Source organism: Chaetomium globosum, genomic scaffold (assembly GCF_000143365.1).
Source record: "Chaetomium globosum CBS 148.51 scaffold_1 genomic scaffold, whole genome shotgun sequence".
NCBI lineage: Eukaryota > Fungi > Ascomycota > Sordariomycetes > Sordariales > Chaetomiaceae > Chaetomium > Chaetomium globosum.
In genome coordinates, this window is record NT_165976.1 from 2,246,894 (window position 1) to 2,273,659 (window position 26,766).

Here is a 26,766-nt window from a genome sequence, read left to right on the forward strand (position 1 = left end):
AACGATGCAAGCACTGCGGCAGTGCACATACTCCGCCAGCGGTAGTCGTCACCAGTCCTCTGTCTTGGCAGTCGTTGTCAAACCGGAATGGTCGGCAGTGCGGAGGGTCCGACACTGGGCGGGACCCATGGCAAACAGTCGTTCGTCGGGTGGTTGCTGACAAGCTTCGGAGACTCGGAAGGCTCCGAAGAGGGTGGGCACCCATCATGCCAAGAGGTCGGGGGCTGGCCTTGTATCACACAGAAACAGGACGTATGGGGTGCAGTTTCGAGAGAGATCCGGGACCCTGTTTCCCGAGCCTTCTTTCTGCAGGGGCGATGGGCCATGGTGCCGTTCTTTGACCACAAGCGTCATGTCATCCCCACGGTGACGGACCCCTTCACGCCCTTATCATCGGGCTCCAGAAGCAAAGGGAAAACTATAAGACATCCCGCGCCGATATTGCAAAGGTCGTTGGGCGCAGCGGAATGCTAAGGGCTTTGATCAACAAATGTAACTGCTTGGCGGGGTGTGCGAGTACATTGTAGCCTGTTGACTGTCGTGTTGTTTCCTTCTTTTACTCTCGTATCAGTATCTCGGGAATTTGTGATAAGTGAAAGAGTGGCTGGTGGGTGGTTAGATATTGAAGAGTTGTTGAAGATTGGATCACTCAAGATGGTCGTATGTGATGAGGAAGTGGGGACAAGGAGGAGGCACACGCAAAGCAGCCCCATTTTTGTTACGTGCTCAGCTGCCGCGAGTTTCTCAAATCTTCTAACAAACGAGTAAACGTGCAGAGTGACAACAGCACTTGATACAATGTGAATTTCAAAATTACCGCTAATGCCACACGCTCTAGGCACGATCAACAACGTTACTGCTTGACACTCTTCATGTTCCAGCCTGGCGGTTTTGCCAAGAGCTCATGACTTTTTGAATAAGCAGAGTGACTGCTCACTACTCAGCCGACAACGGCACTGGCTGAACTTTGCAAAAGGTGATAGAAAAATGGTACAGAAAAGCAGTGTCTTTTTCCAGCCTTTTGTTTAGGACACCTGACGAAATAAAACTGGTCTAAGCTAGGCTACTTCTTGCTTCGCATAACATAACAACCACCAAACCCTGTGACAGAGAACGCTGATCCAGCCTAGGAGTCGAGCTGGACATAGTTGGCGGGGAACAGACCAGATGCCCCATTGTAGTGGCCGAACCACCAATCCTCATCTGGGAAGTCTAGGTCTGTGATCGTGGCCCCTTCAGGGAAGCTCAGCTCTGCGGTTGATTGTGTCAGCATCATAATTCGGTGGGGCTTAGGACTCGGTTGCCGAAGGAATACATACCGTTGTCTTCTGCAGCCTCGTAATCGAATTGCGCCGTCGCCGTGGGCCCGGCTGGGGCGGGCTGAGGCTCCTCCGGTTGCACTGCTGGGGCGGGCGCGGGCGCGGGCACGGGCGCCGGCGGTGGCGGGGCGCCGGCCCCCTCGTCCTCATCAACCAGTTCGACGTAGTTGCTGGGGAACAGACCGCTCTCGCCCTGGGCGTTGGTACCCATCCACCAATCGTCATCGACCATCTCAATGTTAGTCACATACTCGCCCTCCCGGAGCTCAATCTCGTTGTCCTCGGCCTTCTCGTAATCGTACTGGATCAGGGCCCGCTTGCCACCCGTCGCCTCGGGCTCCGCGCTTGCTCCGCTATCTGCTGCGTGGGCTATGGCCCCCCCGGCAATGGCCCCGCCGGCAACGCCAGCGGCCGCAGCGACGGCAACGGCGGCAGCCCGAGGATTGTGGGTCTCGCGCTCAGCCGGAAGCTGCTCTTCCTTGGGGACCTCCTGAGGAACGGGAACGGGCCGGGGAGGAAGGCTTTCGGCCGCGGGCTCAATGTCAGGCGCAGCGCTGCGGGGCACCGGCATCGCGACTCGCACAGGCGACGGCTCGCGTTCCTCGTAATTGCGGGACGGGATAGAGGGCGGGGGCTGCTCTTGCTCTTCCTCTTCCTGATTCTCAGCTGCGGGCCGGGACGGTAGGCCGGGAAGAGCGAAGCCGCCAGGAGGAGGCCGGTTACCCATTGGCGGGGGTGGCGGGGCCGATTCCTCCTCGTCGCGAGCAGCGGCGTCTGGGGCGGACCTTGCTGTGGTGCCCATCGGCGCGGCGTCCTTGAACTTGTCGCGCAGCGCAGAAATACTGCCGCCCGTCGTCGCGGGCTGCTGCTCTACCTCCTGCTCAAACTGCTCGCCTTCTACCGTGTCTTGCTTCTCCACACCGCCTCGGCCAAAGTTGCTGGTATGTACCGGCGCCCAACTCTTGCCTGAATAACCGCTCTTCCACTCGCTGCCGCTCTTTTGGGCCGTAATCGGGGTTGTCACAGCCGGGGACGGAGAACCGGTGGTCGCGCCGCCCTGCTTTGCCTTCTTCTCAGCCCATAGCTGAGCCGGGGTCTTGCCGCCTTGATCGGCAAATGTCCGGCTGGCGGCGCCAACAGGTGGCGGGGCGGGGGTCGCCGGCGCACCAAAGCCCAGGCCCCCCGGAGTCGGAGCCTTGGTACCGCTGAAGGGGGTGCTCCCAAACTTCTTTGCAACCTTGGGTTTCGGTAGCTCGGTAAGACGTTCCGAAGGTGTAAAAGCAGCACTTCTCTCGGCAAGACTCTTTGGCGCGGGTGCCGACTCTTCTTGCGACTCGGCCGGGCGTTGCGCTTTGGCTCGGATGGCGGCAATATCGACCTTGCCTACGGGTTCGTATGCGCCTTTCACCACGGTGGGGCGATCATCCTGCTTCGCCTGCGCCCTGAGCGAAGCAATATCAACCTTACCCACGGGCTGGTACCCCCCTCCGACGATATCACTCGGCCGGTTGTCTTGGTTTGAGGATCCGTTAAACCGCGAGTCGTCATTATTCTTCCTCAGGCTGGCAATGTCCACCTTCGTCGGCTTATAGGCAGACTCGACCTTCTCAACCTGGGTGCGTGTGACCGGGGGTGCGTCCGCACCCCAACCGTCGTCGTCGGTATTTCCTTGCCTCCGGGTACGAGCAGCGACGATCGGGTTGAAGGAGCCTCCAGACCCAGATGTTGTCGGGGTGAAGACGGGTTTCTTGGCAACCGGAGGCGGTGCCGCCGGGGCTTGTGTGGACGCCGCCCCCGCCGAGTATTTGGCCCCGGACGCGTCCGCCACCTTCTGGACGATGTCTTCGGGAACGACGTCGGCGTCGGAGCGTGCTGTGATCTGAACATGATAGCCATGCAGAATTTTGGAGACGGCGGAAACATGGCTTGTAAAGTACCCCTTGGTGCGTTCGGGAACCCCCCCGCCACACCAAGCGATCAGGACATTCTTGGGAAGGCCGGAATTCGGGTCTTTGACTCGGACGAACGCGAACTGGATACGGCCTTCGCTGAAGTCCTCGACGAGATCGGCGAGCTCGCCCTCTGCACAAGAAGCTGGGTTAGCTTAACCTAACACACGCGGTGTAAAGAGTGCCTGTTGTTTCGTGCGGCGGTCTCAGAGGCGAGCGGGGGTTGCGTCAGGGCACTTACCACCGGTGGTTTCGACCTTCAAGACGCTCTCCTTCGCGCCAGTATTCTGAAAGGCATTCAAGAGCGGCGCTTGCACTGTAAAAAGTGCCCACCGCGCCGCAGTCGGAGACGTCGACGAGAGGGCGGGGCCATTGATGACGCCTTGGTAGCTGCTCTTGATCGAGGGGCCGTTCGTCGATAGATTTAGCGACGCCATTGTTTCGCGCGATCCGGGATCGATCGCTTCTCTGTAGGGATAAGTATGAGGATCGAGAAAGCAGGATTGTTGACTCGGGATCGGTGGTGGACTTGGGCGCTCGACGACAGAGGATAACCTGAACTGGGCGGGAGTGGGGAGGGAGCTTTCCAGCGGACGTCAAAGAGGCTGTGGGCTGTGCAGGAGGAGCTCCCAGGATCTTGGCAGCGCTTGGCACCCAGGGCGCTTTCATGGAGCATGGATACGCGGGGATTCGTTCATTTTCGGCCTTGAAGCGGTCAGTTACGATCCCAATTTCGAAATCAAACAACCACCACTGAAAGCGTTCTACGGTGATACCTGGTGGCCGGAAGCAATGGAACTAGGTCCGTTAGGCAGTATTATTGTTAAAGTTCAAATTGACTAACTGAAACCCCTTGGTTACACCGAACAAACATCATGCCGTATCATCGTTACGTGACCGTTGAGAAGTTAATACACAACTTAAACGACCCCTCGCGCACCTACAACCCAAGCAAAGCACCCCGATTTATCCAATTGAGCACCCATTGCTGGCGGCGATCTCTCTTCGCTGTCAAATTAACAGCACTCCATACAGCACTCGCAACATTCCGCGCAACATTCGCAGCCCTCCTCGCAAACGAAACAACAGCACAAGGCCGCCAAGCAACCCTTGAGGCAGCCCCCACCGCCACTATTCTGCTTACGCGGCTGCTCCTGATATTGCATTTGACCCTGGGGAGGGTAATGGTAGCCTTGCGGGCCCGGTGCTGGTCCGGGATACGCCTAGCGAAATGAGTTGACATCAGCAGATCTGAGGGCAGGGCAGCAGGTCGCCGACTTGGTTCGAGGGGACAAGTCACTTACAGGTTGAGGATGTTGGGGATACTGCTGCGGATACGGCCCTGGCGCGGGGGCGCCGTAGCCCTGCGGCGGCGGGCTGTTGTAGCCCTGCGGCGGGCCTTGCTGGTAATACTCTTGGGCCGACATTGCCAAGCACCGAGCTCTCGAGAAGATAGATTCGTGCAGTAAGGGTAGGTATGTATGGATGTCGGGTACTACTGTCCTAGTATACGCAGTTGTACGCGCGTGTAGATCGGGGAAACGAGATGATGTCGGGCGCCAAGATCTTGGCTGCTGGCAGGTCTGATTTTGGACGGGTCGGGGGAGACAATTGGAGGCGAGCGAAGAAAAAGAAAAAGTGGGCGATCCAGTTGAGTGGCTGAGAAGGGGCCTCCGTTGCCGTTTCTTGTGCAGCTGAAATGCTGTTGATAATTGGTCCGGCCAAATCCGGCTGGGGCTTTTCACGGCGGGCATGTCGCAGCTGGGGAAGAAACGGCCGGCGTCATCGGTATGTGAAGTCCCGGCTCTGAGTTCCTGGCAAACAATCTCAAACTAAGCCGAATTTGATGATACCTAGGCAGTACGAAGTACGTCCTACATGAAGATTCACAAGGTCGACTAGACTTGCGGTGGACTGGTCTCAAACTGCGCACCCACCTAACCGCCGGTCCCCGGGTAGGGTCCATATCTTTGCATTTGCTTGTGACACTGGTTGTTGATTGATTAGTAGGAAAGCTGGATTGCGTGGATGAGGCCGCTGAATGGCGCAACTGGCCTTCGGCCAATCATGGCCCCGAGCCCGGAGCATGCGGGGTCCCGATGGAATGGATCCGTAATCGGGTGGGAGAAAGTCGACGGCGGGGTGCCCGCCAGTGGCGGTTGTCGTCGAAGCTTAAACACCCAAACAAAAAATTGTCAAGAAAGGCAGAAGAAGTTGGTCGACACAATTCACCGCATCCTACCAAAACCCATCACCTCGATTTTGGGGTTCCATCAGCGCCCACACGAAGTCTCTCAAGCCGAAAACCCGACACGCTTTCGTTGCCGCTTCTGTTATCCCAACTCGAGTCGGCTTATCACTAAGCTCAAGCTCTCACCATGTCTAATATCGAAGAGATCACCAGCGTGGTGGCTTGGGAAAAGCACATATCGTCGTTGCCGACATCCACGCTTCTAATCGTCTCGTTTCATGCACCATGGGCGGCGCCGTGTGCGCAAATGGCAACCGTGCTCTCGACGCTGGCTAGCGAATACCCCGCCACCGAACCGCGGTCGACTTCATGGGTGAAGATCAACGCCGAGGAGCTATCAGATATTAGCGAAGCCTACGACGTGACTGCTGTTCCATTCCTCGTCCTCATCCGGAACGGCGAGGTGCTCGAGACGGTGAGCGGGAGCAGTGCGGTCAAAGTGCGAGAGGCTATTGAAAAGCACGCGAGCAAGGCGGGGGCAGCAACCACTACCAACAATGGTGCCGCGCCGGCACCCGGGCTCGGCGAAGCGGAGGTCAACACAGAGGAAGACCCAGAAAAGAAGAAACAGGAACTCTTTAGGCGCCTCGGTGATCTCGTGAAAGCGGCACCCGTCATGCTCTTCATGAAAGGGACACCGAGCGAGCCCAAATGCGGCTTTTCGCGGCAACTGGTGGCGATCCTGCGCGACAACGCCGTCAAGTACGGCTTCTTTAATATCTTGGCCGACGATGAGGTGCGGCAAGGTTTGAAAGAGTTTGCCGACTGGCCGACCTTCCCGCAGTTGTGGGTGGACGGCGAACTTGTCGGTGGGCTTGATATCGTGCGTTATTCTCGATTCTACTGCTTGAACCTTGTGCGTACGTATGCTGACATCCGGGCAGGTCAAGGAGGAGCTGGACAGTAACGCGGATTTCCTGAAGCCGTATAGTGTCAAGGCAAATGGCGATACCTCGGCCGTAGCGGCTTAAAGCATTTTGGTCAAGAAATACCAGGCCAGACACCCCGCATGCTGCGTGAGGGGAGTGTGCCCTGTGGTTCTGTCTTGGGTGCGCCAGAATCACGCTAGGGTACCTCCGCCGCGCCTGGACAGCATTGTCCAATCGGGCTTACCAAACCACTCACACGATTCGCGGTTGAGGAGGATCGATGTTTTCTTGCACCGAGAGGAGAGACTGACAATTGAACCCACGGGTATCCCCGCAGCGGAGCGGAGAGGCGTGGCACACCGTATGACTCATATCACTTTATTGGGATGAGCTTGAGAGCTGAATAAGCCAACAAAATGTTCCCATGTGCTCCTCTGAACTTGTTGGCGAGTTCTTCGAATGTTGTTCGCAGCCAGCATGGAAGCCTCGTGGCACCCATGCTTCCGGCGTTTGTAATCGGTGTTATGTACGAAGTACATCGGTACCCAACAACGAGAATACCGAGAATGTCGGATCTGACCCCAAGGTTGGGCCAGCCTCCTTGGTCGAGAGGTGCACTGACTGGCATGATCGCTTCCGGCTCTCTCGCCCTTTCAATGCCCAAAGACAAAAAGTGTTAAACCACCTGTTTGGTACCTCACAATCTTCTAACAATTCTTTATTTCAAGTTTCCGACCTCTAAATTACATAGTATTGAACTCGGTTTTCGCCTTGCAAGACGTCAAACGTTACCTATCAAAGCCGAGCGCAATAGTAAACTACCTACATAAACGGAGATCTGCCCATCTTCCGCTTGCATCAAAGCCCAGCCAACCTCCAACACCCCCAACGCAGCCCCACCAAGGCCTACGCACGGGGCCCCCACTAAGCATCATCTCACCGCGAGCAGGCTTCCATCGCCAACATCATCATCATTCACGACGTCAAACCTGGTGTTGAGGCATCGTCTTGGAACGATCCTGATCGCAACAGTTTACGTTTTTATATTTCTCACTTTTCTGGTCGCTAAACTTAATCGTCCCAATTGCACGCGTCAATTTACCGCCCCCATCCAATACAGCGGCAACCCGAAACGCCCCTTTCAATTCGTACCTCGCTTCGCCTCTATCTGGGCATCTCGGGTGTTCCCAACTTGTCGGAACATTCATCTAGCTCGGCCAAATTCTTCGTGGACGACTCGCGCGGTTCCAATCACACCTCGGCGATACTGTAGCTCCCAAGTTTATTGCGCTGTGTCCAACTCGCTGCTGGATTTGAAGATCTCACTGGGTGTACTGGTCCCTGCTGCCCGAGCGAGCAGAGCGGGACGTTGTGTGTGGATCGACAAGAGGCCGGAATCTGCAGTGTTGGTTTGCGAAGCTTGAGTGGACCCGGGCCAAAACCTGCAAGGGAAGCTTGTTAGAAGGGTGCGCGCCAGCTCAGGGGGCTGTACTCGACGAAGACGCATTGTCTATTCGAGTAAAAGCCGTGATAATCGGTGGTGATCCGATCCGCCAAACTCGCGTTTACGTTCTTCTCTTCGCGCGCCCAGCATGACGCCCACACCGCCTTCGGCGACCACTTCATCGACCGGTCGGTCGCCTGAACCGCAGTTTCGCGTCGTCCGTAAGAGAAACCGAGTGCCTCTCAGCTGTTACCCGTGTCGGACAAGAAAGTGAGCTGTTTTCAAGCATGTTATCTCCCATGCCGCCCGTTGCCGTACAGCCAGCTGACGAGTGCCCAGGTTGTAAGTAGTCATCTCGAGGGATGGTGCGGATTCCCTCACGTCACGCCACTAACCCGCCTTCCAGAAAATGCGACAGGTCTCACCCATGTAGCAACTGTACCAAGCGCGAAGGGACAGGTACGCTTTCCTGTTCCTACGCCGCACCCGTCTCTCGCAGGAAAAACCAGAACCAGGGAGAGCCGACTCCGGACGACATGCAAAACCGTATCGACAGATTGGAGGGTCTTGTATTATCCTTGATGCACGGCGGGGCCAATGTTGATGCGCCCTCTTTGCCTGGCGGTTCTTCCATCTCGTCTGGCGGCGCTGGTTCCGGTGCCTCGCCTTCTACCGCGGACAGCAGCTCACTACCAGCAAAAAGTAGAGGGCACGACGACGAGGGCGCGATGCAGGATGACGACGAAAGCGACATTGACGACGGGCTCGCCAAGTCCCTTGGAGTCCTGAAAATGGACCCAGTTCGATCAAAGCACGTGTATCTCGGGGAAGAGCATTGGCACACCATCTTGAGCGATATTGCCGAAGTCAAGAATTACTTTGCAAGCCATAAGAAGGAGCTTGAGAATAGCTACGAGAAAATCCGGCTAGCGAAGCCCGAGGTCTCCAGCCAGCCGCCGAGTATACTCTCGGGCGTCGCCCCTGCGAGCGAGGTCGAACTTCGGGCAGAGTTGCCGCCCAAGTCGACGGTCCTAGCCTTGTGCGGGAGGTACTTCAACTCAATGGATAACGCTGCCAACATCCTGCACGGCCCGTCATTCCAGCAGCAGCTTCGAGACCACTGGCAAGACCCGTCCAAGACGCCCATAATGTGGTTGGCCCTATTGTACGCAGTCATGTGCCTGGCCTTGATGAGCTACCACAAGGCGGGGGACGAACCGGCCGAGTTGAAGGGCAGGGTGCTTGAGTTGGCGCACGAGTACCGGTTGAGAACGGTGCAGTGCTTGAATGTCGGCGACTATACAAGGCCGGCGCAATACACCGTCGAGGCTATGATGCTCTACACCTTCTGCGAGTACTCGACTCGCTTCGATGCCGACTTGGGCATATGGATCATTGTATCCATGGTAGTGAGGGTTGCTATGAGGATGGGCTATCACCGAGATGGCAAGTCGTTTCCAAACCTCACCCCCTTTGAGGCGGTATGTTGCCCCCCTTTCTGTTTCCCTCTGTCCCAGCATTGTGTCTCACTGCTGACGCCACCTGAACTTTAGGAAATGAGACGTAGGACCTGGTCTTTCGTGAGGATGATGGACATCTTCTATTCGCACCATCTATCCCTGCCGAGCATGATCTCGGAACACGACTGCGACACCGAGTTGCCCCACAACATCTACGACGAGGAATTCGGCCCAGACACGAAAGTGTTACCGGCCTCCAGACCTAACACTGAACCGACACCAATCAGCTACATGGTGTCCAAAGTCAAGCTGTGTTTCCACCTCGGCATCATTCTGCAGGCCACAAGTCGGGTAAAGGACCAGGTACATTACGACGATATCCTTCGGTTTGATGCCAAGTTGCAGGACATTCGGGCTGAGCTCCCGCCTCACTTGAGGATGCAGCCGCTCGACAGCTCAACCCCGCTGACGTCGGTCATGGCCCGCTTCCACCTGGATGTTCTCTATCTCAAGATCATCTGCGTGCTGCACAGGAAGTACATACCGCGAGCGAGAAACAACCCCAGGTATGCCCACTCACGGCGCAGTGCAATCGAGGCGTCGCTGGCAACGCTACGGCATCTGGCGACTCTGCATCGGGAGTCGCAACCCGGCGGGCTCTTGTATTCTATTAAGTGGTTCTTCAATTCGGTCACGACCAAGGACTTCCTCCTTCCTGCCATGCTGGTCGTTTCGGACTTGCATTTCGATAACGCATGTCCGCAGACGTCGGGGCAGCCTGACGCCCAGGGCTCAAACTTTTGGACAAGAGAACAGCGCCAAGAGATGATCAACAGCCTGGAGCTGACAAGGGACATATGGAAGGAGCTGTCCGACGTTTCGATTGAGGCACTCAAGGCCTCCAATGTCCTTGAGATTATGCTGATCAAGATCAAGAGTCTTGGGGGGGCGGACGGACCGACACGTGCTTCAGGACCTCGTGGGTCCGGTGACTCGACAAATTTGCAGCCAGGGCAACCAGGGCACTTAGGGGATATGGGGCGAAGCATGCACTCAGGTGCAGCGGTGTCGGGGTCCTCCACGGCTTACAATGGGGCTCAGTCCTCCATGGGCTCGAATGGGTATGGGGCCCTCAATATGGGCATGGACGTAGGAATTACAGGCACAAATTCCGGGGGGATGGGGAGTGCCACTGCACCGAACTTCGCCAACCCCATGCTGGGTTTTGACAGCGTACAATCCCCACTGACCATGTTCGATAACATGGCGAGCAGTACCCTGGACTTTCCAGACCACAGTTTCGACTGGGTGAGTCCTCCCTGTGCTCTTCTATCTTAGCAACTCATTCTCGTTCCCCGCCCCTGCTAACCAGCTGTATCCAGGAATCGTTTGAAAACTTTACCCACACTGCAAATTGGGGAAGCGAGTCCCTCCAGTTCTTTCCTGGCAACCCGGACCAGCAGCAACAACAAGCGTCGCAAGATGGGACTCAGTTTCCCTATAACCTGGATTTAGCGGGGCCAAGTTGAAAACGTGGAATCGAGATTGCGCGGAGACCTAGTGCTATAAATGAGACCTTGATATTGGTCCAAAGGGAAGGGTAGAGAGAGAGAAAGGCCGGAAAGGGCCGGGGTACCCTCCACTTCGCGGTGGTGTATGTTGGGTTCGTTTCCGGCGTGTATATCAGAATACCAAACACAACCCCTTCTCACTCATTGCGGAAGCGGATATTCAGTCTACTGCGTAGCGCCCGCCTTAGGGCCACAGTTCTCCGCGCCGGGTCAATCATGATATGTTTGGTACGCGCGCTAGAAGATCCCCCTCCTATGGCGGCTGCCCTGAAGATCTTCGCCAGTGCATTCGGCCCTTTTATACATACCGCCGAGATGCGGTCCTGCGGGGCCCCGGACGGCACTTGGGCCGCCCGGGATCTCCGAGGATTGCGGGGAGCGGGTGGGATCGCCGGGCGTGGTACACGGAGTCGCATTGCCTGTTTCGGAAGTCTTCCGTAGGGAATAGACTGTAACACTGGTACTGTCCTTGCTCGCTCGCTAACTCCTAGCATGTGAAAAGCACCGTGGTTGGATCTGGACGGCCCGACTCAAGTTAGAGAATTGCTGCAGTGTTGGTCAATCTTGCCTTGTTTGCTGTGTACAGCCATAGCGGGTGCCTTGATACATGTAGTTGGGTGGGGGTTTAGAAGCTGTAGGACCTCGTTGCGATCTATAGCCATTGCTACGGGGCACCTCACGATGATGAGGTTCGCTATATGAAGCGCCATTCACTGTACCAAGCCTGGCCCCTTCAAGCAAGAAAGCCATCATCTCCCCATTACTTCCCACCCTTCACATTACTTCTACCCCTTCCCTAACAATCACTACCACCGCCACCACCACCAACCAGCACAATGCGCCACCCACTCCTAGCAGCAGCCGCAGCCCTCTGCACCTCCCGCATATCCGCGCTCCCCGCCGCCTCCTGGCGCTCCCAATCCATCTACCAGGTCGTGACGGACCGCTTCGCCCGCACCGACCTCTCGACGTCCGCGCCCTGCGACCCGGCCGCCCAGGTCTACTGCGGCGGCTCCTGGCGCGGCCTGATCGCCAAGCTAGACTATATCCGCGGGATGGGGTTCACGGCGGTGTGGATCTCGCCGGTGGTGGCGCAGGTTGAGGTGGAGGGGGGGTTGGCGGATGGGTGAGTCTCCGTCTTCTCTCTGTTGCTGCGTTTTCGTTGTGGTGCTTTATGGGGGGTTGGTTATTTTGTGCTGACTTGGCTGGCGGCGGTTGTTGTAGCTCGTCGTATCATGGGTATTGGGCAAAGGATATCTGGGCGCTGAACGCGGCGTTTGGGGATGAGAATGATTTGGTGGAGCTGTCGGCCGAGTTGCATGCGAGGGACATGGTGAGTGAGCCCGGGCATTCATGCCCATGCCCTGTGTGATCTACCGTTGGTGGATTGCTGATATGGTTGATGTCGCCAGTATCTCATGGTCGATATTGTTACCAACCATATGGCGTACGTGGGCTGTCGCTCGTGTGTCGACTACGGGCAGTTCAACCCCTTTTCATCGGTATGTTTTGGGCTGCCGTAACGTTGAGAGTGGGCGTGAGTTGTTGACTGACAGGTGGCAACCGCAGGCCTCGTACTACCACTCTCCCTGTCCTATTGACTACGACAGTCAGACATTGGTCGAGGTGTGCGTACTTCCCGCTTGATAATACGATGGTATTATGGTATAACTGACGCTGGTTTAGGTGCTGGCAAGGGAGTGACGTTGTCAGGTAGGTTGTGTTGTCCCCATACATGTCTCATCAGTACGTCCAAGCTAACTAGAGCTTAGTCTCCCAGATCTACGCACTGAAGAGTAAACACTCCCCAGCCATAACGCCGTATCCTAGTCTGCTGGTAACTGACACCATTCTTATAGCGAAGCTGTGCGAAGCGTCTGGAACGAGTGGGTGACGGAGATGGTTTCCAAATACTCCATGTAAGTCAACCTATTTTCTGCCAAGATAGCTTCTTGAGTCTCACACACTCGACAAACAGTGACGGCCTGCGAGTTGATAGTGCGAAACACGTCGAGACGTCGTTCTGGTCAGGCTTCTCGGACGCAGCGGGTGTGTATCTCCTCGGCGAAGTCTTTCAGGGGGACCCACTGTACGTGGCCCCTTACCAGCAGTATTTCGATGGCGTGACGGATTATCCTAGGTGAGGGAGAAGTCCCCTTTCGTATGGGTCTTGTACGAATTTAACTTTTTTGTCTAGCTACTACTGGATACTTAACGCATTCAAGTCACCCGACGGCAGTATCAGCGAGTTGGTCTCTGGCCTCAACACACTGCGTGGTGTGGCCCAAGACCCAAGCTTGTATGGCTCCTTTTTGGAAAACCACGACATTGAGCGGTTCCCTTCTTTTACGGAGGACACGGTAAGACTGCGCTGGGGTACCTCTAAAACTCCATACTTGGCAATGCTAACCGGTACCTTTTGCACAGGCACTGGTGAAGAATGTGAGTATACTTTCAACCCGGACCATTTATCTTTCAGATTCTGACGTAGAGGGCATTATCTTTGGGTATAGGCGATCGCGTTTACGATGCTCAAGGATGGTAAACGCCCACCATCTCCTCCCCCAACCGAATACAGTGTTCTAACCGGCCGTGGAAAGGTATCCCGATCATATACCAGGGCCAAGAGCAACACTACTCCGGCTCAGGCACCCCCCAAAACCGTGAGGCACTCTGGTCCTCCGGATATTCAGAGACGGCCGAATTGTACACCTGGATCGCCAAGCTCAACCAGATCCGGAGCCAAGCCATATCCCAAGACGACGGCTACCTCTCCTACAAGAGCAACCCCATTTACTCGGACAGCCACACCATCGCCATGCGCAAGGGCCAGCCCGGCGCGCAGGTCGTGGGCGTCTTCACCAATGTCGGGACCTTCTCGTCTGCTGAGGCCACCCTTCCCTCGTCGGCGACGGGCTTCGAGGCCGGCCAGGCGTTGGTTGACGTTATGGGCTGCACCGAGCACACCACAGACTCAGGGGGCGGTATCGCCGTCACCCTCGCCAGCGGGCTCCCGGTCGTGCTGTATCCCAAGGCCCGGCTCTCCGGGAGCGGTGTCTGCGATAACTCGACACGGTCGCTGTGATGATGATGGCCAGGACGTGAGTGACTGTTAACACTCTTGTCATTTTTTGAGGTGTATATGTAAATGATACGACATCACACGGCAAGATCGGCAATTCTTCTTTCCGTATTCTAGAACCGGAGTGACGACGATGCCGCCCAGCCCAATTCCCTGGTTAGGGAGGCCCATCAGGGGCAGCAGATCCGGGATGCTGACAGGGGTCGAGTCCGAGCCGCGCTTATCCTACCCCTTACCCGGCTTTAACGGCGGACATGGCTCGGTGGCAAATTCAAGGAAGGGGAGTGTATTGCTGCATGGAACTGCGTGGTTGTAACGAGGAGTGAGGCAGACCGGCATTTCATTCATCACATATTGTTTATTTTGGAAGGGCAAGAAATAGAATGCATCTCTGAACCGGGAAGAATCGAGAAGAACCGCAAGAACGCCCTATCATGCATGAAGATCTAGAACTGGGAAGAAGAAAACGAGAGAATCGAAAGAGAAGCCCTCTCTCCAATGCAAAAAAGACCCCCAACCCAACCCAACAACCAGCCCAACCCAACCCAACCTAGGTAACCCACCAAACCCATCCATAAAACCCAACCCAACCCCCAACCCCCAACCCCCAACACAACACTCACAGCCCAAACGCGGCCTTCGCCGCCGTCCAATACTTCATGCGATCCGGCAGCGACCCGTCGACGCCAATGCACTGGTTGTAGGCGGACCAGCCGGCGTCGGTGCCGGCCTTGAGCGTGTCGCGCACGTCGGCGCACTTGGTCTTGAGGAACCAGGCCGCCGAGCCAAAGTTGTGCTCGTCGGGCATCACCATGGCCAGGATCTCGTCGGGCGACTTGCCCGCCACCTTGTCCGCGCCGAAGAGCTCCGAGGCGTATTCTTTGTTGAACTGGAAGGGGGGGGTGGGGGGGTTAGTGACTGGTTTCGTAGGAGGGGGGGGTGTAAGAAACAAAACAAAACTTACATCCGCCATCTGCATATTCGCGGTCCCCTGGCCCGGGCGGCCCGGGCTGACATTATGCTTGAAGCGCATATCGACACTCTCCAGGCCCATGAGGGCGACCGTGGCGGCACATTCGCCGTCGCTGAGATCGGCGCAGGCTTCGGAGATGAAGGGGGCGGCCTGCTCGGCGGTGCGGCACTCGTCGGGGAAGTCGGCGCCGTCGCACGAGCTCGACTGCGGCATCACGGCCGCGATCGCCTTGGCCATGTCCACCTTGGATCCGCCGCCAGATCCGCCGCTGCCGCTGCCGGGGGTTGGGGTGGCGCCGGGGGCGGCTGCGGTGGCGGTGGCGGCTTGTCGGTGGGCGAGGGGGCAGGCGGCCGCGAGGGTGCTGAGGAGGAGGGCGGAGAAGTATTGGGAACGCATGGTGGGTGGTGGTGTGTTGTGGTGTTTTAGTAAGTGGGCGAGTGTTTCTGGTGAGGGAGTTTGCCAAAGGTCAACCTGGCTTATGAATGACAGATAGGTATGAATGAATGAATGAATGGCTGGAGCGAGTGTGCCGGGTCAACCAAGCAACAACAACAGCAAACTTATAACTGACCGCGTTCAAAAGCAGAAGAAGAGTACAAAGAATGGAACAATGTAGTTATGTGGCATTAAAATCAACGTTCATACGGACGACATGGCCGTCTAATATATACACCAACGCAACCGCTGATCACAAACAAACCGAACCCCTGACCCGAGAGAATGAGAGAATGGCTCCATCCACGGCCGTCCACCTCGTCTCTCACAGCGTCCAAACCCACTTGGCCAGTTTTGAAGCAATGTGATGCCAAGGCCTGGATTGGCTCAGGGCCCTTTCCGAGATGGGGTGGGGGCTGTCCCTCAGCTTACGATTTTACCCCTGAGCTCGATGTTTCAGGAGCAGGCAGCAACTGATTGGCCGCCCCTGTTTCCCGCAGTGGTTGCGTCTGGGGAGCTGGCCACTGGACGGGTTGGGATGACCACCCACAGGGCCAGTTTGCGAAGGCCGCCCTTTTTCCTTGCCTTGCCTGCCTGCATTTGCACCAAGGAAAGGGGAGGATCGTCACATCCTTGCGCCAAGCTTGTCACAAATTCTGGCCTCTGGGGAGGACGCCAGGCCCCGATCTCATCAACCCATCTTTTCGTGCCGTTTTCCGCGGGGAAACCCCCAAAAGTTCCGGGGATCCCCGGGAGTGGAACGGCGCCGAGAGCCAAGAATGCTTATTCGAACCCTCGACGGGTTTGTTTTGAGAGAGGGCGGAAACAAGTTGCCCAAGATGAGGCACAGCAAAACAAAATAACTGGTGTACATACATACATAAGCGCATACACCCACGACCCAACCAAACATGGCTGGCTCGCGCTGCACTGTTTAAACGCCGAAAACACCCCCTAGTCATGCACACACAACCCATGGAAAGCATTTGCTGCGAGTGGATTTGCGGCCAACAAATAACTATACATACGCGCCGATAATCTTCCAATAAACAACTGACTGCATTCGCTCCTGGAACAACGAGAAGGCGAGAAAGTTACCATCTAATCAGCTTCATTTTGTAAGAATTGCTATAAAAGATTGGCACAAACTGCCCTCTTCGGTAGTGGATTGTGGTGGTGAGCATGTTTTGCGGTAGGGCTTTTTTTTTTGCTGTCGCCCACTTGCCATCGTACCGAGATGCATTATCAAGCAGCCGGAAACCGGGGGTCATACTCCTCAAAGTAGGCCGGGTCAGCCCGCCGGTTAACTGGCCGGTTTTCTGGAGCCGCGCTGGCGCGGTACACTTCTGGGACCAAACCTGGCCGAGGGGCCTGGGTGTGTGTAACGTAGGGGCCGGCATTGTGCGGGGCCGCCGGCTCATCGTATAAGTACCGCGGGCCCGGCACGCGCCGTGCTGGCCGACGGATATAGTATTCCCCGTGCTCGTCGATGACGTGTACAATCTCGTATGCTTCGACCGGCGCTCGGTGAGCCATGTACCCATCATCACGGTACCTGCGGTGGTCTGTTTCTGGGAGCGGTGTCCCGTGGCTGGTGTCTTCCGCCCGGGAAGCTGGTGGGCCGAACCATTCTCCCTGGGTATGGCGTGGCAATGGCTCTCGGTAACCGGCCTGATTCCGTTGGAGGCCATAGGTGTCCTGTACACTCTCCACCGTCGCTGGCCTGGAGTAATAGACAGGGTCGGCTTCGCCTGGGCTCCTCCTTCCGCTGGCTGCGAAGAACCGCGCTCGAGCCTCCCTATCACCATGCTGGTCTTGTCCTCCTTGGTAAGTCTGGTATTTGGGGGGCATTTCCGGGTACGATGCAGAATCCACCTGTTGGCCTTGAGCCTGGGGCAACGGCCTCTGATCGACGTACGACTCCTCGCCTGCCATGACGCCGGATTCTCGCTCTTTATCCGTTGGCGGGGCCAAGTAGCTCCTTTCAAGCTGGTGTGACGCCCGAGCACCCGATTGTGTTAGGGACTGATCCTGGGTGGCAGCTCCTTCCCCCCCATGAACGTCTTTGCCCTCGTGGACTGCTCGCCCCTCTCGGGCCTTTTGCTGCTCGCGAGCTTTGTTCTCTTTCGCTTTCAATTTCTTCTGGCGCCCAAGCATTTTCCTCTCCCCGAGACTTTTTTTCTTGCTCAGCCCTTTTTTTGCGCCCTGGTTCTTGCTAAAACTCTTTCCGGATTTGTTCCCCGGCGCCCACTCGTCAGAATCATGTCTGTTTTGAGAACGCCCGTCTCGATTTTCGCCAGCCGCCTCTTCGCCGTCATGCGATCCACTTTCCCCGCGGTTAAGCTGTGATCCATAGGACGGCGAGTTCCGGCCACTGTCGCTGTGTGTCACTGGACGCTCGTTTTCTGAAAGGGGTTTCGGAACGGTGCTGCGGGTTGACTCTCCCGAGGCGCGGTAGCCGACGAAGTGGTTGGCTCCCGCAGACCCCATGGCACTGGAATAACCCGAGTAGTTGCTGGCTACCAGCGGCCCTTCCTGGGCATCCGTTGTGCTAGTGGGGCGCGGCTCACTGGAAATCTGTCCGTCTTGGCTGTCAAATACAGCTGGGAATGCGGCTGAGAGCAGGGCTTTCTGAGGCTCGTTGGCCGACGAAGCGATGCTTGGGAGAATGGCAAGATCGGGAATCAAAACCATGTCGATCACCCAGTCCAGCGGTGCGGCGGCCGTTTGCAACCTCTGCATCGGTTCGATGTGCTTGGACTGGAAGTGGTTCGCGAGCTGTGGTAGAGAGAAGTCCTTCCTATCTTGCTCTACTGAAACTGCGTTGCCCAGTCCCAAGTGGCAGGCCTTGCAAACAAGCCCGTTGACGTTGCGGACGGGGCGCATCTCCTTGTTGTGGGATAGGCCGTCGATGAACATTGCTAGCGGCGGCGTCTCATAAAACCGATACCGAAACCTCTTGACTAGATGGTGGATTGTCACAAAGACCCTAACGTTGCCGGGGAGATTTCGGATATCACCCAGAGCTCGCCACACCTCGCGGGAGTTACGGGCAATGTCGTCCACCTGGATTTGGCCGAGACTCGGGTAAGTCGATGGCTGGGATGGAATATGTTGACCAACAACGCCATTTGCCTGATATGACCCATAATGATAATCGTAGTGCCCACTACCAGAAGGCGCAGGGCCTAGCGATATTTCAACGGGTGGGTTTGTATAAGGAAAACCAGCGGCCTGATAAACGGGATGAAAGGTAGACGGAGCGGCATAAGACGGCTGTTGCTCATAGCTCGTCGCCAGCACAAATGGAGCAGCAGCGGCGGGTTGCGGTTGGTAAGGTTGCGGCGGCGGGGGTTGCAGTTGCGGATAGTGGCCACTGTACGTTGGCGGAATGTATCCGTATGGATAACTAGGGCCCGGGGGCCCGGGCGCAGTCCCTGGTGCCTGATAAACGTGATTGGGAGGGAAAGGTGCACCTCCATTGACGGCAAAGCCACCCGGAGCGCGAGGGTGGAGGGAGCCTTTCCCAGATCGGGCTGTCGCGCTGAAAGGCGGGTGTTCCGGCCATTCGGCTCGCCAGTGAACAACAATGCTCCCCAGGCTGAGGGCGCTCGTATGTTTCGCCGCATAATGTTGGATGACGCCCTCGAAACCAAACGCCTTGTAGTTTCCCTCGCATCCATTGCAGTAAAAGATCTCCTTGCGCAACGGCTCGGTGTAGGGCTTGAACTTCGCGTCAAAGATCCACTTCATGTTTTCCAAGGTCAATTTCTGGGTGAAAGGGCCCTCAGGGGGGTCCAGGGGCAGTGATTTGCCAGCCGCCTTCGCAGCGGCGGCATCCTTGGCGACTTCGGCGTAGAACCTCGTCCGAACGTAGATGAGCGAGTCAACTGCAAATCGTGAGCAGCTCTCTCTCGTGATTTTCTCGCCTTCGTCCCAACTGTCCCGGATGACTTCGTCTGCATAACCGGCTATCTTCGCGCGCAAAGGAGCCTGTGTCACCTCCCACTGCTTGTCAATGCGGTCACGAGCCTCCTTATTCGTGGCCAGAGTGGTGGTCTCGAGAGGTGATTGTCCCTCGAACTCTTGTTTGCAGGTAGGCTCGGTTTTGCGCTCACTCTGCAGCATTTTTTCCGCGTCAGCTCGCTGGGCTAACAACCGCGGTTTGAGTCGCTCCCAAGCCCCATCATCCAGTTCGGCAACGATTTGGGTCGCGGCTTGAAAAGCAAGGGTGTGGGCAAGAACCTCAGCGGTCAGCGGTGGATTCAACAACGAAGCCCGTCGTTCAATCTCAGCCTTCCTAGCCGCCTTTAGCTCCGCAGCCTGTTCAGCAGTTCGTTCCTGGCGTCCCAGGGAAGACATTGTGGCAGGGATTGGGTTTGTTGACGACTTTTGCGTCTTATATCCCGGATAGAGCAGAGAACGCATCTTGGCGAGACCACCAGATGATTCCCACTTCTCCCATTTTGATGCATCCTGCTGGAGGTCGCTGCCTCGGCCGGGGAGGCCCTTGAGCCATTCGTTCACGGTTCCTTGGCCCATATCTTTGACTTGGAGAAATTCCGCCTGGAGAGCTTGGGCGTCTGACTTGGAGAAAAGTTTGGTAACCTCTAGATTCGCGGGAATCTGGTTCGCCTCGAACATAGTAGCCGTAAAAATATCGCAATCTTGGGTGAAGAAGACGAAGGGAAGCGCGGGGATGATGGCGGACGGTATGGATGGCGATATTTGCAGGTCGAGCTCCTACCCACAAGGTTAGTTAGACAACCCATCACTTCGTCACCGTTCGAGCCATTCACAAACCTTGTCAGAAGCCTTCAGAAGACAAGCCGAGCACATGCGGGTGCCAAAAGCCCATATGACCGCCACACCCTCGGTGCCTGGGCCAGGATGTAGGGGGTTGCGAGAAGTCGGCCCCCGAGCGTGGACTTTGCCGCAGTCTTGACACCTAGGGGAGCAGGCAAGCCGCCACATATCAAGCTCAGAACTTGACCGTAGCGGGGCAGGCATCTGAGGCCAGAAGCGGCGGCGCGAAGCTTGCCATATGGCATTGGGTTCCATAAGCTTGAGTACACCCTGTGTCACAGAGGAAAGGTTTGCCCGAACCGGCAACGTAGGGTCAAGGTAGGCGTTGAACCGTTTATTAACAGACAGCAGACTGCCTAACGATTTGGGCGGGCAGTAGGTGAAAACACAGTGCCATATTTCCTGGGGTAAAAGAGACCGGTCTTGGCCCGGGAGAGTGCCTGGTGGCGAGACTGACATGGTGCCCTGCTCTGCGTGGCTTGCCGGCAGCTTGATTTTCTTGGGCCCATGACCCAGCCCACGACTGGTCGCCTCGGCGAGGCCAGACTCAGCGTCATCGCCAGACGACTTGCGTTTTTTCCCAATGGCAAGTGGGCCGTCCCTTGCGCTGGGTTCGTCGTAGTATTCATTGTCCATCGTGTCCCAGTTGCCAAGGACCACCAAGGCTATCTCCGAGCTAACACGGCCGCCGCCTTCTACCAGACTCCTCGCGAGAAGGGGCGCTAGTGTTTAGCTATTATCCGCGCCGCCGGCATGCGCGTCTTTGGGCATGAAGCGAAACGGCAAGGCCGAGGCATGAAAGAACAGGAGAAAATACGAAGGAGGCCACCGTACGTTGGATAGGACAGTGGTTGTGTGACAGGAATGAAGCGGAGATAACACTTGTCAAAGAAAGAGAAATATGAACGAGTAGACAACGACCAGGGATGTGACCGTTGTCTCCGAGGAGCTTCTATCTTGTGGCTGTGAGAGCCAATATGAACTTGGTTGGCAGCTAGGCCAAACGCCAATACGGGAGGAGAAGTCCTATTAGGCTTGCTGTATTGGTGTGGGAATGGAACATGCCCGGCGCGCCGCTGGCTGAATAAAGAACCGAGAAAGGGTCGCGAGAACTCTGCAAATCGCGGGTGAAAATGAACACAGAACGAGTCGATGACGAGTCGATGGGGGTTCGGTAGGAAGCACCCTGGTGTGGCCCGTCAATCAATCAATCGCGCACCAAACAGAGTGCGATTGTGTAGAGTTTATGGCGAAAAGCATGGACGCGTTAGTTATGAAGAAAGAGCAAACCCGAATCGGTCAGTCCGTCAAGCAGAAAAGTCAAAAGTTAGTTAATGGAGTTAACTAGTGGGGGCCGTTGGGAAGGGCTCCCACTAACGTAATCTATCACCTTTCCGGCCACTTTCCAGCCCCGCACCCCACCACGTCCACTTTGGATGCACCTTACCATGCCATCGTACCCAGCAAAATGCCAAAGCCTCTGCAGCACGAAGAACGGATCCAATCAGCGGTCGAGGCCTTACGTTCAGGCGAAACCCAAAGCATTCGCAAAGCTGCGGCTGCATTTGATGTACCAAGGGCGACTCTGCAAGAACGCGTCAAAGGGGGTGCTACGCGTCAACAAGCGCAAGTCAAGAACCGAAAGCTACACCCAACTGAAGAAGCAGCCTTGATTCAATGGATCGAGTCACTGGACGACCGTGGTATGTCGCCAACGATCAGCTACATTCGACAAATGGCCGATCTTCTTCTCCGCGAGCGTGGAAACTTGATGTTGCTCGACGCGTCTATCGCAACTACCCCGGTCCCTGCAATGACTGTTGGCGAGAACTGGGTTCATCGGCTTCTTGATCGGCATCCCCATTTGAAGACGAAATATTCAAGAAAGTATGACTATCAGCGAGCCTTATGCGAAGACCCAGAGAAGATTTCAGCGTGGTTTGCACGGGTGCAAAAGACGATCAACGAGTACGGAGTCCTCGGCATGGATATCTACAACTTTGACGAGACCGGCTTCCAGATGGGTGTTGCAAGTACATCTAAAGTGGTTGGTCTGACCGACGGAACCGACCTGTTGTTATTCAGCTAGGGAACCGAGAGTGGACGACAGTCATTGAATGCATCAACGCAACTGGTTGGGCACTTGATCCATTGATTATCTTCGAAGGGAAAGTCCACATTTCAACGTGGTACGAAGGCTCACTCTTGCCGAAGACATGGCGGATTGGAGTTAGCGAGAACGGCTGGACAACCGATCAGCTTACTTTCGAGTGGCTTCAAGAGGTCTTCGAGCCACAAACTCGAAACCGAACTGTTGGTCGTTATCGGCTTCTTATTCTCGATGGTCATGGAAGTCATTCGACGCCTGAATTCGACAAATTCTGTACTGAGCATCGGATCCTTACAGAGTGCATGCCTCCGCACTCGTCGCACAACCTCCAGCCTCTTGACGTCAGCTGTTTCGCTGTGCTGAAGCGAACGTACGGCGACTTTGTCAAAGCGATGATAGCACTCGGGGTTTATCACATCGACAAACCAAGGTTCCTCGAACTGTTTCTTGAAGCTCGGAAAAAGACGTTCAGCACAAGGAACATCGTAAGTGGCTTTAGGGCTACAGGGCTCGTGCCTCTCGATCCAACTCAGGTTCTTTGTCGGCTACAAACCAGGATACGGACACCGAGCCCCCCTCCTACCCCTATCCAACCGCCAAGTCTGCCTCTCAAAACGCCAGTAAACACAAGAGGGACCGTGCCCGCTGCGCGCGTGCCCGCCAAAGGAAGCCTGGAGGAACGGGCCGGCGCAGGTAACCCATAGCGGCATCAGAATATAATTGGTCGATCGGTTTTAGGACGGTTGACGAATGTTGGGAAAGCAAGCAACAGCAGTTCTTTGGTCAACCTCAAAAGCTAGTCATACAGCCGCGCCTTCTTCCCGCTGTGGATCTCTTGCTTCTGGCCGGTTCCGGAGAGCTTGGTTCCTTTGTTTTCTTTGTCGGGGTCCTGCTGCTCGAAACGGGTTGAGCGTCCAATAATTCTTCTGTGTCCGAAGCATCGTTCGAGTCGTCGCCATGTAGATCAATAGTTGGGTGAGCCGTGGCTGTGGAAAGGCGGTGATATATACCTGAAGATGAACCTGTGGGCATCTGATCGGGATCGGCCGTGATCGAGTCTAGCTGTGCTCCAGGGCTGGATGGTGGTTTGGTCGCTTCGCGTTCTGCGGTTTCTGGGGCAACCGGCGAGGAAGATGGATTCTGAGGCAAGGAAGTGGGATTTTGAGCACGGCCTAGTGAAGAGAACGGGTTTCTGCTTGCGACTACTCCGGGGCCAGCCGATCATGGTGTCGTTGGTAAGTTGTCGACAGAGTCTGATGATTTCGGCGTGGGTGTATTGTTGGTAGACGGGGGATTCTGCCGAATGAATTCCCAATTGTCGGCGAGAATCACCAGAATTCGAACAGTGGAATTGACTTTCCGAGATCCTTGGATCAGGTCGCGGTCTAGGACCCCCAAGAGTCGGCCACTGCACGTGATCCACGACCCCTTGGGAAAGGGGTTCGCGGCGGTCTGCATCCACCCGGCCAGAGACTTCCAGGGTTGCTGGTCGACGGGGAAGAGAACGGGGACGTGGCATATGTGTATGCCCTCGCGAGGAGGGCGGTCGTTTTCTGGCTGCAAGTAAGACCCGAGTTTGGCGAACACCGAAGTCTTGACCAGCGGCTCCGGCCAGACTCCTTGCTTGATATGGAAGGTATCTAGCTCGACGGGGCCGGGAAAGGACACATGTGCTGAAGTGCTTGGCCAAGGAGCTGTCTGGTCGGGACCATCGAGTTGGCGGGGGATGACACTTGGAAGTGTTAGCAGCCAGGTCCTGCTCCAGTACAAAATAATGGGGCGTACGGAGTCAAGCCGCCATCACGGGGCAGTGCCAGCGCCACCTGTACGGACTGGGTTTCGTCTGTCTCCTATCTATTAACGCCTACGCCTTGGAAGGTAAGTTTGAGCAGGACAAGAAATTTGTAGAGGTAGGTATCAGGATCCTCTTGGCGTAGAAGAAAAGGGTTTACAAGTCACATACAGAAACGCAGTCCTGCACCTCACCCTCTTCGTTCCATGGGAAAGGTTTCAGGCTGAGCCAGCGGACGATATACCAGGACTTTGGCGGTCGCTCGAGGGCCAGCTGGGCGCCCGAATCCGCTCACACGTCCAGAATATCGCTCTGCTACGCGTCTCGGCGGACGATGCCCGTGCTGACCGAAAGCTGCAAGGGCTAGAACAGGAAAACGAAGACGTCGTCGACGGGTTTGACTTTGAGGACCGGGAAGGGGACGATGACGGTGTCGGACTGGATGGTGGGGGCATCGATCCACAGGACCATTACGAAGCTTTCTTGGATGTCCTTTCAACGATTCAAGGTAGCGAGATCAAAGATATGACAGCGACTTCGGCGCTGAGGCGCTTGGACGAAGAGGCGAGGGCAGTTGACCCAAGCCAGGACGACAACAATGCTGCCCAGCGTGGTCGCCATTTCTATACCATGCTACAGGACCTCCAAGACTCGCCTTTCCGCGGCATGGGACTGCCCAGCCGCGAGGAGATCGACGCGGTATTGAAGGTCCAGAAGAAAGAGGACAGCAGCGTCACGGCAAAGATCCAAGGCAGGCAAACGAATCCGTCTTCTGCGCATGCCGGCGAGCCACACGGGAGCCCACGGTTGCCCATTCACGGATGCGAAAGATCTCCAGAAGGGGTCGGCCCGGGCGGACAGATGCGGCTCGAGCTCGGACGTTATGCAACATACGTCGATGTGGCCCTGGGGCTCACAAGGCACTGGACCCTGAACAAGCTCCAGTCGATGGCAGTCTTACTACCAGCGGCGTTTCTTGACGAGCGCGGCACACGGCTGCAGGAAGAAGGGGGTCGGCAGCATTTCCAATACATCGGCGGCGAGGGCGGCACCGGCAAGTCTCGCGTCATACACGCCATCAAGGACATGTTCCGGCTGAAGGACGGTCTCCACACGCTGCTCTTGACGGGCGCCAGCGGTAACGCGGCCGCGCTTATCGGCGGAGTGACGCTGCACTCGGCGGCAAATATTGGGTTTGAGGGCAGGGCAGCGACAACAAAGAACATCTCGGAAGAAGAGAAGCTGCGGTGGAAAAACATGATCATGCTGGTTATCAACGAGATCAGCCAGGTGGGCGGTCTCACGCTCGCGGCGGTGGACAGCCGCCTGAAGCAGTACAGAGACGACCAGCATCGACCGTTCGGCGGGATCCCAATGGTCATGTTCTTTGGTGATTTCTTCCAGTTCGACCCCGTCCTGCAGACCAGCCTCCTCTTACCAACGCCTAGGGACCCCGGTGGACAGAGACCGGACAGCTCGGCAAAGCACCTAGCAGCGCATAAGCTGTTCCTCCAGTTCACGAACGTCGTCATCCTCCGCGAACAGGTCCGCGCAGCCGGCTGTCCAAGGCTGCGGGGCTTCCTCCGGCGCCTGCGCAGTGGGGAGCAGACAGAGCTGGACTTCCAGCGGCTGAGCCAACGCGTCTATACACCGTCGTGCGAGTCCTCCTTCGTAGATGGTTTGAGAGCCATCACACCTCTGAACCAAGACCGGTGGGACCTCAACATGGCGGCCGTCGTCCAGTGGGCTCGTGCCCACGGCAAGCACATCTCCATCTTTGTGGCCAAGCACGATACCGATTCGGGGAAGCGACTAAGTGTGGAAGAGCTGTGCCGCGTGCTTCGCTACGGAGACGACTCCCAGCTGCCAACCCCGGGCTTGTTCTTCTACGCTCAAGGGATGCCGGTGGTGGTGACTCGCAACCAGTTTGTCGGGCTACAGGTGGTCAACGGGGCGCCTTTCAAGGCCGTCGACATCTTTCCCGACCTCGCCGCCGGCACCATCGCGCTCGCCAGCGATGTGACTCTTCATCTTGGACCGCCGGTGGCCGTCCTCCTTCAGTCAGACGACAGCGCGGGCCTCGCCATCCTCGGGCTCCCCAATGGCACCATCCTGATCAAGAGCAAGACGGTCGCCATCCCGAGCCAAATGCGGGGCAAAGAAGGCAGATGGAGGGGCAAGCCGGGTTTTCGGCGGGTTACCCATAGAACAGGACCTTTTTGTACGCCGGCCTTCGCCATGACAGATCAGAAGAGCCAGGGAAAACAATTCTCGGACGTCCTCGTCAACCTCAAAGGCGTCCACTTTGGCGGCACGGCGACTCGACCCAGCTTCATGAGCCTGTACGTGCAGCTGTCGAGGGCGCAGAGCTGGGACGGGCTGCATCTGTTTCGGAAACCGGCGCGCGGTGACTTTATCGAACCCAAGAATGTGCTTGATAAAGACATGAAGGAGGCCATCCTCAAGCTGGAACGACAGGGCGAGGAAACCAGACGGCGGTTCGAGCAGGACCACAGGCACGAACCGTGATTCCAGGAATGGGACGCCATGGCCGAATCAGCGCAGGCCACTGAAGCCGCTGACGAACAAGCGGGTGCGTCGCTCTAGTGGTATAGTCACCCATAATAGATGTCCATCCTGAAAACGTCATTTTCGCCGCTTTTTAACAGAAACGGTCCGTACAGGTTAGAAATGACACCGTTTTG

The 26,766-nt window shown here is 56.5% G+C and overlaps 8 protein-coding genes across 8 annotated transcripts; 4 read left to right on the forward strand and 4 right to left on the reverse strand.

The window, feature by feature from the left end:
* Positions 1–1,126: 1,126 nt before the first annotated feature.
* On the reverse strand, positions 1,127–3,705 carry CHGG_00738 (uncharacterized protein; the record flags this gene model as incomplete). Its single annotated transcript, XM_001219958.1, has 3 exons — positions 1,127–1,251; positions 1,320–3,401; positions 3,510–3,705. The coding sequence occupies 3 exons, from the start codon at positions 3,703–3,705 to the stop codon at positions 1,127–1,129; spliced, it is 2,403 nt and encodes an 800-aa protein (XP_001219959.1).
* A 483-nt stretch (positions 3,706–4,188) lies between these two features.
* CHGG_00739 (uncharacterized protein) lies at positions 4,189–4,695 on the reverse strand (the record flags this gene model as incomplete). The annotated part of the gene is made up of 3 exons (XM_001219959.1): positions 4,189–4,208; positions 4,413–4,491; positions 4,573–4,695. 3 exons carry the CDS (start codon positions 4,693–4,695, stop codon positions 4,189–4,191), a joined length of 222 nt encoding a protein of 73 aa, XP_001219960.1.
* A 951-nt stretch (positions 4,696–5,646) lies between these two features.
* On the forward strand, positions 5,647–6,490 carry CHGG_00740 (uncharacterized protein; the record flags this gene model as incomplete). The annotated part of the gene is made up of 2 exons (XM_001219960.1): positions 5,647–6,342; positions 6,404–6,490. 2 exons carry the CDS (start codon positions 5,647–5,649, stop codon positions 6,488–6,490), a joined length of 783 nt encoding a protein of 260 aa, XP_001219961.1.
* Positions 6,491–7,980: 1,490 nt separating this feature from the next.
* On the forward strand, positions 7,981–10,821 carry CHGG_00741 (uncharacterized protein; the record flags this gene model as incomplete). The annotated part of the gene is made up of 5 exons (XM_001219961.1): positions 7,981–8,053; positions 8,239–8,291; positions 8,342–9,313; positions 9,386–10,600; positions 10,675–10,821. The coding sequence occupies 5 exons, from the start codon at positions 7,981–7,983 to the stop codon at positions 10,819–10,821; spliced, it is 2,460 nt and encodes an 819-aa protein (XP_001219962.1).
* An 878-nt stretch (positions 10,822–11,699) lies between these two features.
* On the forward strand, positions 11,700–13,948 carry CHGG_00742 (uncharacterized protein; the record flags this gene model as incomplete). Its single annotated transcript, XM_001219962.1, has 10 exons — positions 11,700–11,989; positions 12,088–12,196; positions 12,276–12,310; positions 12,420–12,491; positions 12,550–12,576; positions 12,723–12,782; positions 12,842–12,952; positions 13,061–13,223; positions 13,291–13,305; positions 13,442–13,948. The coding sequence occupies 10 exons, from the start codon at positions 11,700–11,702 to the stop codon at positions 13,946–13,948; spliced, it is 1,389 nt and encodes a 462-aa protein (XP_001219963.1).
* A 616-nt stretch (positions 13,949–14,564) lies between these two features.
* Positions 14,565–15,314, reverse strand: CHGG_00743 (uncharacterized protein; the record flags this gene model as incomplete). The annotated part of the gene is made up of 2 exons (XM_001219963.1): positions 14,565–14,834; positions 14,910–15,314. The coding sequence occupies 2 exons, from the start codon at positions 15,312–15,314 to the stop codon at positions 14,565–14,567; spliced, it is 675 nt and encodes a 224-aa protein (XP_001219964.1).
* A 1,284-nt stretch (positions 15,315–16,598) lies between these two features.
* CHGG_00744 (uncharacterized protein) lies at positions 16,599–20,795 on the reverse strand (the record flags this gene model as incomplete). Its single annotated transcript, XM_001219964.1, has 2 exons — positions 16,599–20,096; positions 20,157–20,795. The coding sequence occupies 2 exons, from the start codon at positions 20,793–20,795 to the stop codon at positions 16,599–16,601; spliced, it is 4,137 nt and encodes a 1,378-aa protein (XP_001219965.1).
* Positions 20,796–21,627: 832 nt separating this feature from the next.
* On the forward strand, positions 21,628–26,590 carry CHGG_00745 (uncharacterized protein; the record flags this gene model as incomplete). Its single annotated transcript, XM_001219965.1, has 4 exons — positions 21,628–22,206; positions 22,803–22,962; positions 23,332–23,504; positions 24,191–26,590. The coding sequence occupies 4 exons, from the start codon at positions 21,628–21,630 to the stop codon at positions 26,588–26,590; spliced, it is 3,312 nt and encodes a 1,103-aa protein (XP_001219966.1).
* Between the last annotated feature and the right edge of the window lie 176 nt (positions 26,591–26,766).